This window comes from Micropterus dolomieu, linkage group LG23 (assembly GCF_021292245.1).
Source record: "Micropterus dolomieu isolate WLL.071019.BEF.003 ecotype Adirondacks linkage group LG23, ASM2129224v1, whole genome shotgun sequence".
Taxonomy (NCBI): Eukaryota; Metazoa; Chordata; class Actinopteri; order Centrarchiformes; family Centrarchidae; genus Micropterus; species Micropterus dolomieu.
This window is the reverse complement of record NC_060172.1, coordinates 761,447-779,286: the sequence shown is the minus strand read 5'-3', so window position 1 is coordinate 779,286 and position 17,840 is coordinate 761,447. Positions and strand designations below refer to the sequence as shown.

The 17,840-nt window shown below is 38.0% G+C and overlaps 1 protein-coding gene across 4 annotated transcripts; it reads left to right on the top strand.

Moving 5' to 3' along the window:
- The first annotated feature begins 248 nt into the window (after window positions 1-248).
- On the top strand, window positions 249-16,537 carry LOC123963670 (23 kDa integral membrane protein-like). Of its 4 annotated transcripts, none has more exons than XM_046040677.1 (10): window positions 249-308; window positions 2,097-2,162; window positions 9,367-9,423; window positions 11,982-12,101; window positions 12,229-12,303; window positions 13,018-13,113; window positions 13,563-13,673; window positions 14,064-14,096; window positions 14,186-14,269; window positions 14,761-16,537. In XM_046040677.1, the coding sequence occupies exons 1-10, from the start codon at window positions 264-266 to the stop codon at window positions 14,851-14,853; spliced, it is 780 nt and encodes a 259-aa protein (XP_045896633.1). In that variant the 5' UTR covers window positions 249-263; the 3' UTR covers window positions 14,854-16,537. The 4 variants fall into 4 exon arrangements, with proteins under 4 accessions (XP_045896633.1, XP_045896635.1, XP_045896636.1 ...); XM_046040680.1 differs by lacking the exons at window positions 249-308; window positions 2,097-2,162 and adding exons at window positions 5,493-5,684; window positions 5,799-5,881; XM_046040679.1 differs by lacking the exon at window positions 2,097-2,162.
- The last annotated feature ends 1,303 nt before the right edge of the window (window positions 16,538-17,840 follow it).

Sequence of the window (17,840 nt, the reverse complement as noted above, 5' to 3'; positions counted from 1 at the left end):
CTTCTCAAAGCTATTTTAGACCATTACATTACAAACAGCCAAAAAAATGAATATTTGTTGCTGATATTATGGACAGAGCTATGAGTTTTTAGTGACCGCAGTAACCTACTGGAAATATACTACAATGAGGACTTTGAGTCGGTTTCATTTACCCAAGGAGGCTATCCTGAGTCTGACAGATGAATTAGCTGAAGCACGGAGCCCTGCCTCCTCCTGTTTCAGGATATTTCCTCTTAAATATTTATTTGTTGCCATCTTGTGCCATGTGCTTGGATTTTTTCTGTATAGCTCTGACGCCCCGCTCAACGGTAGGGTTAACGCTTTTTACTATCGTCACAATTTGTTTCCAAATCAAGCATTTAGTTTTGTTACCACACTCTCAGCTAACTTTTCCAAGTAAAATGTCCTTATAACTATCCGTTGGGGTAAACTGCAATGCGTGGTTGGATGCGCCTACTCTATCTGCTAGTGTTTTAGTTTTGAAAAGTGTCTTATGTTACCCAGAAATCATTGCAGTGTAGTCCTACTTAAGATAGTCAGTGTCTTCAGTACTTTGTGCAACGGTCTGATTTAGATGTCTATTTGAAGTCTGACTATCTACTATAGCTAAGCCATAGTCAAAGTCTATCCTTGTGAAACCGGCCCTGGTCATGGTCCCACCCTGCTCATTCCTTGTCCTTAAATATTTGTCTGTTTCTGGTCACCATCATTGTTTGAGTCTTCCAGGTTGCTCTGTGTTCCAGTGTCAGTTTTTTCCTACCTGTTCTGTATTGATGTTCCCATTTTGGATTTCAGCCTCTGTTGGCTTGATCTTCTGCCAGCCATGATTTCTTGTTATTGAGTTTTTGATGTTTTGTTAAAATAAACCCGCAAACAGAATCTGGGGCTGTTTCTCAGTACCGAGGTCGCTAAGTTCGGACTTCTGTACTTTAAAGCTTGGACTTGGCAAGTTTGGCTTAGGAGTACAAACTCCCAGGAATGAGAGCATGCAGCGCCAGATCCCGTTAGTGGACGGGACCTCACATCTTGAGAAATGGACCACACATGTGAAGTTTAAACAACTATATTCCCGCGTAAAAAACTCTTAAAACTGTTGTAAAAATTGTTGCCGCTAAATGCATTCTGGGCTATCCAAAGTCCACGCAAGTCACCACTGATGCAGGCTCGGTAAAACGTATTTGACTGTACTTGGCTAGATGCGGACTTTTGAATTGGAACGGTACTTGTGCTGCGACATTTCACAAGTCCACAAGTCCAGACAAGAACGCAGATTGAGAAGAAGCTTGTGTCCTGCGTTTGGGTCCCCAACCTTCCTTTTGCTTCCCCCTTTACACCAAACCTGACAAGCTCACTGTAGCTCAGATTATATTTAGGCTGGAGCCTGAAACAGTATTGTGCTCTTTATAAAATGTAAGAAGTCCTATTCTACATTACATTTTAACAGCCTCCATGACCAACGGGGCGGGATTTGTTTCCGCATGTTGTCATGAATGAAAATACCACAAATGATCACAGTAGGCGGACTACTTGATTACTATAAGCAAATATTTTAAACAGGAATGATTCTGTCTTAGACTTTTTGATCCATGTAAGTGGTTGGTCACTATGATCACAAAGAACAGAAATGGAATAGTAACTTTAGGCTATCATTTAGCAATACAGCCCTGTCATATTTATGTCTCAAATGTCGTTTTTTGGAGATTAAAGTCAGAATGTTTTAGTGTGATAATTGTGCCAGTTGGTTTATAGGTCCTGTCCTGATAAGATAATAGAAAAAGAGACTGAAAGTAAAACGGTTTTTATAGAGCCTGCCCCCCCCCAACTTCTATTATAGCTGAGAGTGAAGAAAGGAGGTGAAGTTGCGATCTCTTTAATGACCCCCTCTAATGTGAGAAGATGCCTTATGGAAATCTTGCTTCCTTTTAATGTGTGGCCCATCAGCTGAATTCCTCTTCTTGAGCTGTATTTCTAAATATCTACAGGCAACCTTTTTTTTGGTGACTTTACTGAACTGCTGTCTAAAATCTGTATTGACTTCAACTTCAACTCCAGCAGCTACTGTTGCTGATTCTCACATCCTTGTTGACAAATCCTAGGAGGGAGGGACTGAAGAACTGTATTGTGTTCTTGATAACTATGGACTGGACATTTCCAAGGTTGTGGTGAGTGATGTTGATGTATAGAAGAAGGAAAGGCTAAGGATAAAAACACAATACATATCTTTCTACAATCTCTAAAAGCTGTAAAAAAATTTGTAATAACAATAGTAACAATAATAATAGTAAAAGGACACAATTTTCTGGCATAACACTCATGTGAATTTTTGCACATACTTGTCAGCGTTGTATTATAGTATCATTGTAGTTTCTGTATACTTGTACTTTTTATTTATGTTCATGTGTACTGCAAGCACTAACTTGTACAGAGGCAATGTCCTCGTATGTGAAAATGTACCTGGCAATAAGACTGATTCTGATTCTCTCCAGGTTCATTATGACACCTTAAACTGTAACACCTATAATTTGGAAGTAAGAAATACAAGGTGGTTCTTCTCTATCATCACCAAAAATCAATAGTTATGGTCGTGACTTGTTTGCTGCTGTCAACAGACTAACCAACCAACCAAGCCGTGTCAGTGCCTCCTTCAGGTACATGATATGTATTGTATCTATTCAAATCGCAAAGTTGGATCCTAATCAACCACCTAAATACCTGGAGGACAATATACAACATCTAAAATCCTCCTTCCGCCGCCTCGATACTCGGTCAACATGCTTTTTCAGAAATGTTTCTAACCGCATGGGCTCACATCTTCTGCAAATTGGAAACACATCTCTCTTCTCAGGTTTCTTCCCACAGGCTCCAAAAAAATGTGTCATCAACAAGCATCAAGCCACTAATACAGAATAACAGGTCACTAATGAACAATTACAGGCCCATATCAGACCTCCCCTTTTAAGTAAAATCATCAATTTCCTGGCAACAACCAAATGTTTTGATGTCTTCCTGTCTCCTATAAAACTGGAGCGTAACTGTGGTGTGTACATTTCTGTAAATATAAAGCTCTGTGCAAAGACCTGCACATTCCTGAGCACAAAGACAAACTCCAGACAGAACCGTTTCCACTCAGGGGGCCCTGTTTTAACGACTTAAGTGCACGCCATGAAGGGCAGGGCGCAGTTGCATATGGGGCGTGTCCATCTCCAATGTTCAGTGCTTCATAGCGAAATGAGTTGGACAAAACTTGCTTTTCACTTGATGTCATTTGATCTGAAAATAAGTTTCTTACTGTCATCCTTTACATGACACCACATTACTTCCTGACTTTTGTTTTTAGGCTGTAAAGCAGTAGTAAGTTGAGTAAGTGTCACATTGGTGGACATGTCACGATAGGGAGCTGAACCCAGGTCTCTCACACCAAAGGCATGCGTCTCATCCACTGCGCCATCACCACCTGGAAGTCTGCCATTTTGAATATGATGGAAATTTTTGCAGGATCCGTACTTTAACAAACCTCCTGGAGAATTTGATTTGATTGACTGGCACTGGTGATGAAAAGCTGTTGTCTCGATGCTTCGCCACGAAACAGGAAATTGTTCTAACTTCACTTTAACTGCTAAAATCTGGACAACATTTCACGTGTTTGACAAGAATCCCAGCCTGAAAACATCTACATGCCAATATCCATTCAAACTCACAGAAGCACCTTCTGGCAAAAGGAAGTGACCCTTAAACGAAGCAGCCCACCTTTGACCTACAAGCATGAAACATTTCAACTTCAAAATTTTGGCTGTGCAATCTAACGACGATGAAAAGTTGTGCTATCTGTGAGTTTTCGTCAAAGAGCAGTTTCATGGTCCAGGTCTGTTTGCTATGAAACAGGAAGTTGTTTTAACTGCAGTGTTCATGCTCAAATCTCCACCAAACCTTCCATGTTAGATAAGAGTGCCGCCCCGAACACACATCTACATGCTAATAACCGTGTTGTCTCTAGCGTCACGTTGGGGACACAGGAAGTGACGTTTAACTCCTTTGTGAGGCATCAAAAGGCCATGATAATTCAGAGCCGTGTCAACAACACAACAAGCCCCGACGTGCGCGAGGGCCCGTCCAACGCTGCTTGCAGCCTTAATTAGCATCTGTATTTGTTCAGTGGCTGTTCAGTGTTCTGTTGTCCTGTCTTACTCAGCACTTTTGAGTCTTATGTTCATATAATGTTGGAGAGCCTCCCTGATTCGCACACTAGACAGCCAATATAAACAGACTGCAACATTCTATATATTCTATCTCTGAGAGCCGTATATATTATCCACACTTGCTCTGAGAGGTCGGCGGGAAGGATCAAGCCGCACACACACACACACACACACACACACACACACACGGTGGGGGTGGGGTTTCCTCTATCAGACCCATGGTAAACATGTCATAGATCTGGAGCTGTTAGAGAGGACAAAAAGACCCTCATATAGGGGCAACGACAGGAATTTGTCATAGAAATAACATCTGTTCTTCTTTTCGTTTGTTTGGATTTTTCCCGTGTTTGTTATTTTATTTGTTAAGAAATACCTATTTTAAACGTTAACACTGTTTCTCTGTGGGGTTTTACATGGGCAACTATTTACGCAGACACAATTACTGATTGTAATATCAGTTAGGATTACCCCATGAGACTCTTCAATATTGATTTAACGAAAAAACTGCAGATATTCAAATTCCAACCAAAATATTGACACTTTTGTGTTAAACTAGGAAGGACTAGTGCCTTATACATGTAAACTGAAACATGAATTTGTTTTTCAAATCCTCTTAAATCCTACTTGAAATGGAAAATTGTAAGTTGAAACAAAGGCAATCTTCAAGTTTTAGATTTAGATCTAGGCAGCAGGTGAACTTGCATTTCCAAGATAAACTCACTTGAAATGTCTTACAGTGAACAGCTTATTTAAAAGTTGTTATTGTCAAAACGTACAGAGCATGTGTGCACAAATGCTTATCTCATGACATCTTCTTATGATTTATCTGAACAACTATGCTCTATATAGACTATAAATTATTTAGATTTTATTCTGCAAATATTATCTCTGAATTCCCACTGGGGATCATTAAATCTTGTATTATCTCATGTGTCTGCAATATGACTGGACCTACGTCAATGTGATGGCTGAACTGAGCTGCATGAGCTTAAAGAGAAAACTGTACAGACATTGCTCAGTTTGACCTCAGCTGCAACAGCATTATAGTAAAATCTTGTCACAGGTGTTTTTTAATCTTTGAAGTCTTCTAGCAACTCCATTCAAATATGTTTCCTATGTGAAAAACACATGAGTCAAAATGAGGAAATGTACTGAGATTGTACAGCGCAACAGCAGCGGCTGTGTTTTGGTTTTACACATTAACAGAACCTTTAATAACGCTTCAAGTCATTTTAGTGCTAATTGTTCTACTTGATGTATTTTTTTGTTTGTGTGACTTTCATGCCGGACTCAAAGTTTCAGCACACCTACGCCTTGACCACAATCCTTACCTCACCCTAAAAAAGAAGTACCAGAGCTCACCAGAGTCACACCAGCATCTGTCATGTGACCAGGCAACCAACATCTTGAGGTCAGGTGACAGTGAAGACAGGAGTGCAGTAATATTGTTTGAACACCGCAGAAAACGACAGTATATATGTTGTTTAGGTATGAGGATGTTTTGCACTAGAAAACAAAATGCAATGTATCCTCTTGTTTGTTTGACTAAAACTACTGTTCAGCTGTTTTGAAAAAAATTTAACTATATATTTGCTTTTGCAGATTTTCTTGTTCCTAACATCAGAAAGTATAAAGAGACGAAGTGAGAAATTCTTGGTTTTGTCTTTTTCATGGGATTTGTTAAGGTAAAGAAAAACATAGAAAATCTCAGCCTTATCTTTTATGTAAACTTCCTGTGTCATAGTTTGCAAGGTGACTGACAGGATGTGGGCCCAAATGCAAGACTCATACAGTGAGTTCAACCCACGTGTCCAAAATAATTCAACCACTGAAAAAAAAACAGACAACAAAACACAACAGAAAAAATGCAACGGAAGGCCAAAGTTCAGGTGACAAACTAGAACTAGAACCAACTGGGGATTTCTAAACTTCACTAACCACCAAAAAGATCATTTCAAAAGAACACAGGAGTGTGCTGATACAAAACCACATAAATAGATACCAAAACCATGTAACCAGGAAAAGTGAAAAGTGAAACAAGAATCAGAATGCAGAGCAGATAAGGCAAAAATAATTAAAAACACAGACTCAGACCCGGATCGCGACATCCTGTCATCTTTCTATAGATCATCTAGACGGATCTGTGTTCACTTCCACAGTCATATCAGACACTGAAACGCCACAATCAAACCATGTTTTTATAGAGAATGTCATTTTCTACATCGTTAAACTTCTCTCTTCAATGCCTCAAGTCCTGTCTTACTGTTCTATTGTGTGAATATTGTCAGTGTTTTTATAAACTATTATTTAAGATGGATTTTTTTTAAAGATTCTTTGTTAAACAAAAGTTAATAATTAAGTCAATAACTGAACTAAAACCCTAATAAATCAATTATAATAATAAAAATAATAAATCCTTTATGTAATTGATTGTGAAGCACTTTAAGATGCAACTTGTTTGTGAAAGTTTTTTTCTCACAGTTGCATCACAGTTGACTCCTGTGTGTAGATTCCAGTGTTTGGCTGCAGATCAGTTCTGAGTGACGTAGCTCTGGATTCAGGCTCACTCACATTCACTCTGTAGGCAGTTTATTACAGCACACAGGGCTGCACATCATCACACACACCGTTACCGCTTCACTTCTTCATCTCTGAGAGCCAAAAACTAAAGATGGGAAAAATTAATGGGTGCATCAAATGCCTCTTTATCTTCTTCAATGTGCTGTTTGCAGTAAGTAGAAACACTTTTTATGATTTTACATAAATTTTAGTTCAGTTTAGTATTTTTGTGGTTTTATTTTTATTAGTTTAGTATTTGTGTTTGGAGCAAAAGATGAATTGTCAGAGTTAATGTTGAATTGTTCAGAAACAAACAGGTGGATACGATCAAAGTGAAAGAAAATTGTAATTGTTTGATTATCAGATTTTACCAAACAAAAAAGAAAGGTGGAAAAAAGTTTAAATGCTTAAAAGAACATAAGATACAGGTTTACTTAGAAGAAAGATAAAAAAACAGACTTTAAAGACTTTAATAAACTAATAAAGTCTAAACTATATATAGGAAATATTGTCATGATGTTTGATTAAAATTGAAAGTAAAGTGGTAAAACGTCTAACCAAAGACGTGAAGCATCAGGTTTCAATCATGCAGGTACAGATAGTTTTATTGTTCATAACAGTCACTTCCAGTAACTGAAAAAAAAAAAAAAAACTCAGACAAAGAGGGGAAGGCATGGGTCATATTTCAGACAGCCCACCAACCCCCTTTTTCATCTAAAGCCTCATTCCTTTCTGCTACACAGACGAGACGTGTTTTCAACGCCAAGCACTGATGAAAAAAAGAAAAAAAGAGAAGCAATTTAAAGAGGGTGGAGTCTGAGGAGGCGGTTTACAGTTTGAGGGACATTTGAGATGCATTTCATTTAAAAAAAAAAACAGCTTAAAAGTCAATAAAAATGAACCAAATGTCAATATGTGCAAGAGACTTTTGTAGAGTAAATGAATGAAAACAAAGCTGAATCACTTGAACTTTCTCTAATGGGTTTTTCCTTTTGCAATGCTTCAAAGGGGGCCTTTCTTTTGCCCACTTTCCCCACCCACACAAGGGCGGGAAAAGGTTTCGAGTTTCCATCTTGTTTTTCTCATATTTTAATTTTATTGTTTAATTAAAGCAGAAATATTGTGTTTGGCACAGTTCTTACGAATAAATCATGTAAGTGCAACATTATAGATTAAAAAAACATAAATTTGAATGCTTCCAGGTTGAGACGGTTATAGTTCGTGTGAGCGTTCTTGTGAATTGGAGAGCGTCTCTGGTGCACCGTCTCCCTCTACCGTCTCAGTGGAGAAATCTCTATCAGGAGACAAGGGAGACAAAATAAAAACCCCAGCATGCACTGGTATCAATGCAATGTCTGGATAAATAGAAATTACAGAGATAGTGAGCACACTTTTGATTTTGTGGAAATTACATATTCATGGGTTTAGTTATTTTATGCTCTGAAATTGAAAACATCTGAGAGTTAAGACTATTTTCCAGCCACTTGAAGCTTTTAAAGACAATGAAAAATGCATTATCTAAGTTATCCAATCGAGCGTCACTGTAAAACTATTTTCACCTAATGACTCATCTTAAACTCAGGGACAGTTATATAGATGTATCATCATGCCCGTTCGTTTGTGGGAAGTTAGTATAGGTGTTTTTGGATTTTAGCTGCCCATAACTTGAGGTATAATAAATTACTATAAGTCTCCTTTCTGCCTCCTCCTGGAGGGGAGCAGTCCTACAGCTCCATCTCACCATGTACAATCGCAAACCAACCTATTTTCAAGGATTTGATTTAAATCCCTCTTGTAACTAAACTCTGCCCACACGTTTAGTTTTGTTCACAATGGAACTAAAGATGTGTCCCTGAGCAAGACACTTAACCCCTAGTTGCTCCAGAAGTGTGCGACCTCAATTGTAAGTCACTTTGGATAAAAGTGTCAGCTAAATGAATAAATGAAAAGATTAATATTTGTGTTACATTTCATGTCATTAAACAGTTAGAAATTGTATAAATTTAAAGTCTAGATGTTCTTCTTTAAATTCCTCTCTAGTGCACTTTTAAAGAAGTGTTTCTGTCATGTTGTTTTGGAAAGAAAATATTTTAAACTCCCTGCTTATGCCTCCTCACACTGGCTCTAGGAGACCCCGCCCCCTTTATGTTTTATAGAAGTTAGAATCATTTATAATATAAAATATAAAAATATAAATATAAAAATAAAATTGCTTTTGGTTGTGATAAGTAGATGTGTAAATATTAGTTTGGAATATGTAAAGTTTCAAAACTTTCTTTGGCTGTAACTATTATTAATAATTTATTTATTATTGTGTTATTTATTAATTTTGATTTGTTTATTTGATTGCATTTTCTTGTCGGATGTTTCTGTTTTACATATATTTGAAATAAAACACCTAATTAAAAAAATATATTTGAGTTTGAAATACAGTGATGTGGGTTTGTCAAAGCTTTGCCAGCAGAGTTAACAAGCCGTATGTTTAATTGTTTGTTATTTTTTATTCCATGAAGTAGTTTGTGTTCTCATTTTCTGTTAATTCTTCCTTCTATCTTGCATTCACTTTCTATTTTTACCACTCTTTAAACTAAACAATGTGGTGTGTCCTCAGATCATCGGATGTGTGCTGATCTATGGGGCGGTGAAGGCCAGCGCCATCAGCAGTCAGGTAAACAACAACAACAACAACAACAACAGTAGTGAATCCACTTCATGTTCCACATTGTTGCATAAAAATGCAGAACACATATAATCTTGACTATTTGAGTGTTTCAAAGAGGAATATATGCTTTTTAAAAATGTACTAAAAGCAACTATTATGAAATTACTATTACACTTCTATCTGTCGCAAGTGTTGGACCATAAATAGTGTCGACAGAAGCTAAACCGGAAGGGTTTGTCTGCCTGGGGACCAAATAATGAATGTGAGCTGCCAGATGAATTCCCTCCTTGTTCTTTATCTCTGTCGTGTCAATGGTCGCTGCCAGACATGCATTTACAACTAGCCATTACAGGATATCTGTTTGCAGAACGAGCAGCAGATTTACTGTAATGTGACTCACAGGGTGAACCAGTCAGATTCACATGTGAACAATTAAGAATTTTAGAAGTGTCAGTTTGGGGAAACGCAGAACGGTTTAAGGAACTGTTTGTGTTCATTACTCTAAAAACTTTTAATCATTGGTGATTCATATATTACGGCACAGTTTAAATAACCTTTTATAACCACTTACAGCCAGCAGAATAAATACTATGTTCAGACTTGGTTAAGGCAGAAAGTTAGCATTCACAGAGAATTTGAGGCTTGAATTTAAAAAAAAAAAAGCGGCTGGTTTGCGTTTGTGAAAATCAAGGCTGTTAATCATGACATCACATTTATAATCCTCTATACAGCACATCTGAATACCTGTTTAGAAATGTTTACAGGACTGTCAGTGTTTCTCTTCATGCAGAACAGATGCAGCTCGTGGGAGTTATACAATTCTCACAGTCGACCTTCTCTGAAACAGAGAAACAGGATGGCTCTGAAAATGTTATCAGATCAGAAATACTGAAAGCAAAGTAACTCCTCCTCTTTTTGTGTAATAGAGCAAACACGTTCATTGTTTTTAATAAATGACATTTACTTTCCATTTTTGTTGAATATAGCAACATGCATTCCATCGTCCATTTAAAAAAAATGCAGAATTTAACCTTGCTAATGAGCTGAAAGTTGATACCCATATCTGTATAGTATTGATCCATATAAAAAAAACCTATACTTGTGTCTGGAAAATACATTAAAAAAACTGGGGTCCTTTTATGTTAAAAAAAAATAAAATTTTGCATTTTATTGCAATTTTCTTTATTTTTCTCTCACCAAAAATGTAATTATTAGTAATGACCAAGAAAACCTTTACACGTCACACGATTTTTGAAACCTCCCACTCAAAGAGCAAAACCTCACCTCAAATCTCCAAAACCATTAGCCATTTCTCAGCCTTTCATGTTCAGTTTTCATGCGCATTTCATTTTTTCAAAACACTGCACACAATTCTGTACCTAAGACACAAAAATCTAACAGGAAGTGATCTGCTGTCTTTTTCCAAACAATCAATGAAAATGCTTTTCACCAGGTCACACGCTCACACGTGCAAACACTAACTGCTTAACTGATCACTAACCAGTCACTGCTTTAGTCTACAGCTGACCTAAACATAGGTCAAAGGTCAGATTACCTGTTGAACAATGGATGCCAACAATGGACAGAGAGCAAGGGGAGGGAGAGGCAGGGGGCGACAACGTGGGCAAGTTCAAGGAGGAAGAGGACTAGGGCAAAGAAGAAAAGGAAGGAGAGCCATCATTGTTGCCCAACTTGAGTCGCTTTACAGCGGCGTCCATAATTTGAACCTTCAGAAATTAGAACAGGTTGCAACAATCTTGTGGTTATTTCAGCAGTACAGTCTTGTACAATAAGTATTCATTTTTGGCAATAAAAGTAAAAATTATACTTTTGGTTTACATATGTTTATGGTTTCCTTTTCCTGTATGCTACTGTACACAACACCGTGCTGCTGTTACAACTGTTATGTTTTGCCAGGTAAATATTTGCTGTTTCAGAATTGCCGTGGTGTTTGTAGTGTAATTTTCAGCACCTCTCGGCAGATTACTTTCACTCTAGAACATCGTATGGAAATGTACACATAAGCCTTTGAAAGACAAAAGAGCTTTAGATTTAGAATCACAGTGTGTGAATGGTGTGTCCAATAATTTACTATTTTGACAAAAAGTTTTTGCCATCTGATGCCTATGCTTCATTTTGAGATGTGTTTACGGCATTTTGAAGGCAGTGTTTCATTTTGAAGGAGATGTGAGGCATTTTGTATGAGCAGTTTTGGGATTTGTGTGTAGAGTTTTGACAAAAGGAGTAAGCATGTGTAAGCTGTTGTAAAAAACTGTAAAGTCCTCCTTTGAAGCAGTGAACATTGGATGGATATCTCCGTTACATTCTTATCTGTCTATTAAAAGCTGCATTACTAATATAGTGTTTTGGATCATAGCCTTTATTTAAATGGTGTTCCAACTAGATCTTCAACATGTACCAGGTTTTAGAGGGGAAGTACTGAGTGATGCAGAGTCATACATTTTTATTTTTTTCATGGGATTTATTGACAATAAAATATTTTCAGTCTTATCATTTAAGTGTTTACTCAGTGCTTGTGTCATTGTCCTGTCATGGCGTAACAGGTGTCGGCGGCTGGGGTCCCGAGTTTGGCATGGATATGGGTGTTTGCCATCGGCGTCCTCGGCATCTCCAGCCTGGGAATCTATGCAGGCTGCTCCGAGAAAGACCTCGCCCTCAAAATAGTACGTAGCCCATGTCAAAAAGAGAGAGAACTCAGAGGAAGAATCAACGTGATGTTTTTATTTGCTCACTCTAATCAACAAAACAAAAAATGTGTCATCTTATCTTTGAATATTGTTTCATGTACAGTTTGCAGGCTTCATGGGGGTTGGAATGATCATCATGCTGATCTTTGGCATCGTTGTCGTTGTCATGAGGAACAAGGTCATCCATCTATCCGCCCATAAATGACAGTGTTCGATTTCTGTCAATCTGTTTCTGTATCTATCATCTATGATCTCCATCTAGTCATGTTCTGTTATGTTGATGCTATACTTACCCAGTCTGTCTACCTGTCTCACTTAAAGCTTTGCCTTTGTTAATAATCTCTCTGCATCTTAATGATAATTCCAGCAGTGTCCAAAATCTCTCCCTTGTGTTTCTAAAGGCTTGGTGACCATAGCATGTACATTATTTCTTCCTACACTATCTGTTGCTTTGCCTTTCATAAATGTGAAAATTACAGTCAAACACCAACTAGTTATAGCTTAAAATTTGTTTAAATTCCCATCTCTACATAGTAAATAATAATCGCAAATAAATCAGACAGCAGATGTTTACGATTACGCCAATATTCTCTATATTTTGATGCTATTTTTTTGTGCTCTCTCCATCTTGACTCTGATGTTGCTGCCATTAGTTACTCCCTCTCATATAATTATCTTATAATGTATCCAAATTCACTCTCTGTTTTTTAGTGCAGATAGAAATTTTGGAAACAGTATCTGCTCTTCTCTCTCTCGTCTATCTTCCATGATCCTACCTTTGTTTCCTCTCTATCTTGATTCTAATGTTTTCTGTTTCAATCCCAATCCTTACATTTCCTCTCTTTTCTTTACATCTATCTTGATGCTGATGTTGTTCTTTCTCTTCTTGTAGGTGAAGAACTTCTTTGACAGCATGTCCGCTGAGTTGGCAAAGCCCTACATGGAAGACGATGGACTGAGAATGCTGCTTGAGGGGATCCAGCAATCTGTAATGTGTACTATTAACCCTTATGAGTGTAATCTAGCTAGACTGTATTTGTCTTAAGTACACAGACAACCTTCATATAATCACATTTTTACACTTAAGAGTTTTGCGTTGCAGATTATAACAGTCAAAATGATAGCAGCTAAAACAAACAAACAAACAAACAGGGCACACTTTGAAAAACCCTAAAGGAGGTTCAACAATCCTTATTGTAAATTTTACACAAACTTTTTTCAAATATGAAATTGAAAAATAAAGCCCTTCTCAAAAAATTTCTACAGTTGAGCTAAATAAAACCATTTTTTGGTTTTAAAACTACATGAGATTTTCAGCATTTATAATTAACTGATTATGTCTTGCATTATGTTCTTTCTTTCAGTGAATATTGATATCCTGTCATTTACTGCAGCAGCAACGTTTCAGTTGAAACTCACACTCTCTTGTGGTTGTAGGGCCAGTGCTGCGGAGTGGTGAGTGCACAGGACTGGGGTGATGAAATCCCTCAATCCTGTGAGTGCAACTCAAATGGACTATTTGGATCTGGATGTAAAGCCAAACCCCAGGTTGGTTTTGTAAAATAATATCAGGTTTAGAATATATACTGTATATCAGATGGGGGCTTCAAAGGCTGAGTGAAAACAATCTTAGATTGAACATTGCATTAGTTATTAAAAGGAGAATAGGCTGAATGTGTGTGATTTAGTTAGAGATATTTCAGAGATACAGTAGTTTTAAACTTTCCCCCAGCGTCTATTTCAAGTTCTATGTAAAATCAGACATTAACCCCCCTCATATAGCCAAAAAGGCATGATCTTCATTTCGTAACGCCTCTGCAAAGATTCGACTGCGAGACTGACTGTTGAATCGGGCTCCTTCTGTCGAAACGTCGAATCTTCAACGATTGAGGGTCACCCCTACTATGATGATCATATTTTGCTCTTGTTTTCTTGCAGGGAACCATGGGCCCAAGCCTAATCTATAAACAGGTATTCAATCATTCAACCACGAAACGAAACACCATCCAATTTACGAGTTAGTGATGTTAATGCCCCTCTCTCCATCTCTTCTTCTGCAGTCCTGCAGTGACTACATCTTTGAGTGGATCAACATCTTCTTTCAGATAGTCATGGGCTTCTTCTTTGGATTTGCTGTCACTGCTGTAAGCGCCACTGTTACTCTCCTTCGTTGTTGTTTTGTCGTGTTCTATGACTGCATCGTTTATTAAGCTCCAGCAATTGTTCAAGATCCATAATCACTGTGGGTATATCTAAAGCTTCAGTGGAGGGAAAATAAACCACAGACCTATATTTGGTAATATAGAGTTTCAATGTGTGAGCAGGAATTTCCATCAAATAAAATTTATGATGATCAAGCATGTGTAATTAAAAAAAGTCAACTATGAGTCCCAAAATGCATTTTGGTAGGAACCACCATCAGTTGGCTTTAACTTTTGTTTTTCCCGTTGCTGGTAGTGGAATTATAGTTGACAGTACTCCACATGTTTATCAGCTCACCCCTGCCAGCTGTTGGCCTCTAGTCAGTGAGATATTTGCTTGATTGATATCTTTCACTACTGTTGGGATTTCAAGGTGTGTGACAGCTGGTCTACTGTACCTGTATGTCTTTCTAACTGACTACCTGTCTTTCTAGCTGCTGGGCCTGCTGATCTCCATCCTGATGATCCATCAGGTCAAACGTCATGACAGAACAGGAGGAGCAACCATTGCCATGAAGGGATACTGAAGGGAACCCTCCACCCCTGACCTTTAACTTCTGCACTGTGACAGGAGAACTCAGTGGTCAATACATGATATCTTCTTTATATATCATTTTTTTTAAACCACATTTCTGCCTTATACGAGAGTCAGGGAAAAGGCACGATGTGGCATGCTGCAGGAAGATTTTATTTAGGAGCACAAGTGTTGCCTCACAGCCTTTTTTCTGTCAGATTTCTATTGTAGAAAATATAGCAAACATTTATTTTTTTTATGAATCTCTTGTGTGTTATTTGATGGTATGCTGCATGCCGTCTTTTCTATAACATTTCTCTGTTATATAAGTCTACTACAACAAAGTATTATAGCAGAAATATTATATAACAGAGGCAGGTTCTAAGTTCAGCCTTTACCTCTGACTACAGTTCTACTAACCTACAAGGAGGTCACTGGTGTTGATAGTTTGGTGATGTAGTGAGTGCTTGTAGGGCTACTTGGCAAAGTAGTGGAGCTGGCAAGCTAATTGCTAACACACAAGGCAGCAAGGAGCATGCTAGTGCTAATCTGTCATCATAGTTATTCCAGCTAAATGTCTGGCTTGCCATATGTGTCCTTTCACTTTAAGATTACCAGATTAGCATGCAAGCTAACTGCCTCACTAACTGGCCAATTAGTTCACACAGGTTTTTCAAAAGATATTTGTACCACAGATTCTTGTACCACAAACAAACATTATGGAGCAGTTTAGATTCTAGCAAAGGAAGTTAAATGAATAAGCAAAAAGGATGGCTGCCACTGAAAAGCTCAGAAATGTCCAAACACAACAGCACACATTTGCACATAAAAGGTGACCAAAGATAGGTTTGACGGAAGATATGTGCGTGGATTTATTCCGTCCCCATGAGCAACTCCCCTGATCGCAGTCGTTTATTTTGCTGCAAAATATTGGTTAATATTAGTGTGTCCATCACAGAGGTGGGTCCAGGACTTGTTTAGCCTAGTTTAGCATAGAGAGGCGGGAGCTGATGGGGGAACTTCTAGCCAAGCTTTAATTGGCAATGGGACAATTACTGTAATCCAATCATAATCTGCACTGAAAACTTTTCCAGATTTGATGGCACTTAGAATTTCTGAGGTCTGAGGACTCTTCAAAACTATGATTGCATGTGAACATTTAAAAACATGTCATAAGAAAACTGTCACCTGTTAGTGTTTGTAGAACATTTAGGACAATGAACTTGCATATTTTCCAAAGCTGCGTGCGTGTATTTGTAAAAACACTTCAGTCATTTGAACAGAACACTCCTCTGGACATTTTGTCATATGGTTGAATGTCATAACCTGATGTAACATTGTCAATATAAGTAAATAAGTAATATTGTTTTTTTTTCTTGTAACAAGCAGGTAACACAAATTAGAGGCAGATATTAGATATTAGATGTGTTATCTGTCTCAGTACAGTTGTTACATAGAAGCCACTAGAAAAATGAGATTACAAAACTTTCAGAGTTTAATTTAGGATTAAGCCATGTAACAAACCAAACAACAGCTCAGGGTTACAATCTTTCAGATCTCCCACAGAGAGTGAACGCCACACTGCCATTAAAAAAGGGGAACAAAGACTTATGTTATAGACAAATGCTGTAACAGGAACTGTGTTATTGTGAAATCTGCACTCATATCATTTCAAAATAAACTCTAGAGACTGAAAACAAAGTCTCCTTTTCTTGTGTTTGAATGTGATAGGTAGGATTTAAGGCAAGGCAAGATTTTAGATTGGCGCCCCCCTGTGCCCAACCCTAAAAGGTCTGTAACATTACCCACCGCAGGGGTCAAGGGTCATCCTCCTCATTCCTTAGGAAATGTTTAAAAAGGTTTAACAGTCAAATTCAGAATTTTAAAGCATGTATAGATGCAAAGCCAAGTCACTAATAAAGTGTGATCAGCATACTTGTCATCCTGCACGTCATAGCCTAAATTGGGAGACCAGACCCGACCTGGTATCTGGGAATGTGGTTCCCCAGTGTGTCAACCCAGACTGTTTTCTGATGTCTTTTTTATTTTTTTTTAATTTTTTTATCTAAGCGCATTAATTTTTGTTTCAACAGTGGAGGGAACACAAATGAAGAACAGGTCTGGGGGTCCTCCGAATGTTTCTCTCTGCCAGTCTTACTAGGGTAGGGTGGCTCTGTCTGTGAGAAAGAGTGCATTAAATTCTCTTTTCAGATTAAAAATAAGGAAATGTATAAAATCAGAAGCAGATATTGTGTGTAACCTAACTTTGTGACTGTTCTGGCCAGCTGGCTGTTGAAACAGGTTCCCTCCTCTATGACCAATAACCAGCTGCTGGAGACTTGACAAGCAGAAACATAAAAACATCATGTTGATCAGAGTATTAAAAAGGTAGCTACATTTAGAACAGATAAAAAAAAGTGATAAATTTGCGATTAAATATTTTAATCGGTCGACAGCCCTACTTTATTTATATAAAGGGAAACACTAAATTCAGGGTCATCCATCCACACTGGTACACACTGGACAGGTCGCTAGTCCATCGCAGGGTCACACATAGACAAACAACAACAACCAAGTACAATTTTGAGCCACCAATTAACCTAGTCCACATGTTTTTGGACAGCCGGAGCACCCGGAAAGAACGCAACACTGAACAAAACACTGAAATGCATCTTTGGCAGTGGAAACCTGACGCTATAGCCACACTGCAGGCTGAAGAGGAATTCGCTCTTTAGAAGATTCAGTGAGTTGTTCACCGTACCTTTTGTGTGCATGGATGATTAATCATTAACTGAGATCAATCTGATAAGACTTAAATCAGCTTAGAGGCGATCCTATCTCTGTAATAGGATATGACGGTCAATGGTATCAAATGCAACGCTATGATCTAACAAGACAAGTAAGGAGGCAAGTTCTTTGTCTGATGTAAAATACCAACCCGAACCCTCCCTCACCTCTGACCACTCACGCCAAAAGCAAGGCATCTGGGTTTTCTGGCAT

What these genes read in the sequence shown, in the direction of transcription:
- LOC123963670 (XM_046040677.1), top strand. Translation starts at nt 264, where the DNA reads ATGTGCTTGGATTTTTTCTGTATAGCTCTGACGCCCCGCTCAACG. An exon ending in TGGACATTTCCAAGGTTGTG is followed by an intron (nt 2,163 to 9,366) that starts GTGAGTGATGTT and finishes GTGTGTCCTCAG; the next exon opens with ATCATCGGATGTGTGCTGAT. An exon ending in CCAGCGCCATCAGCAGTCAG is followed by an intron (nt 9,424 to 11,981) that starts GTAAACAACAAC and finishes ATGGCGTAACAG; the next exon opens with GTGTCGGCGGCTGGGGTCCC.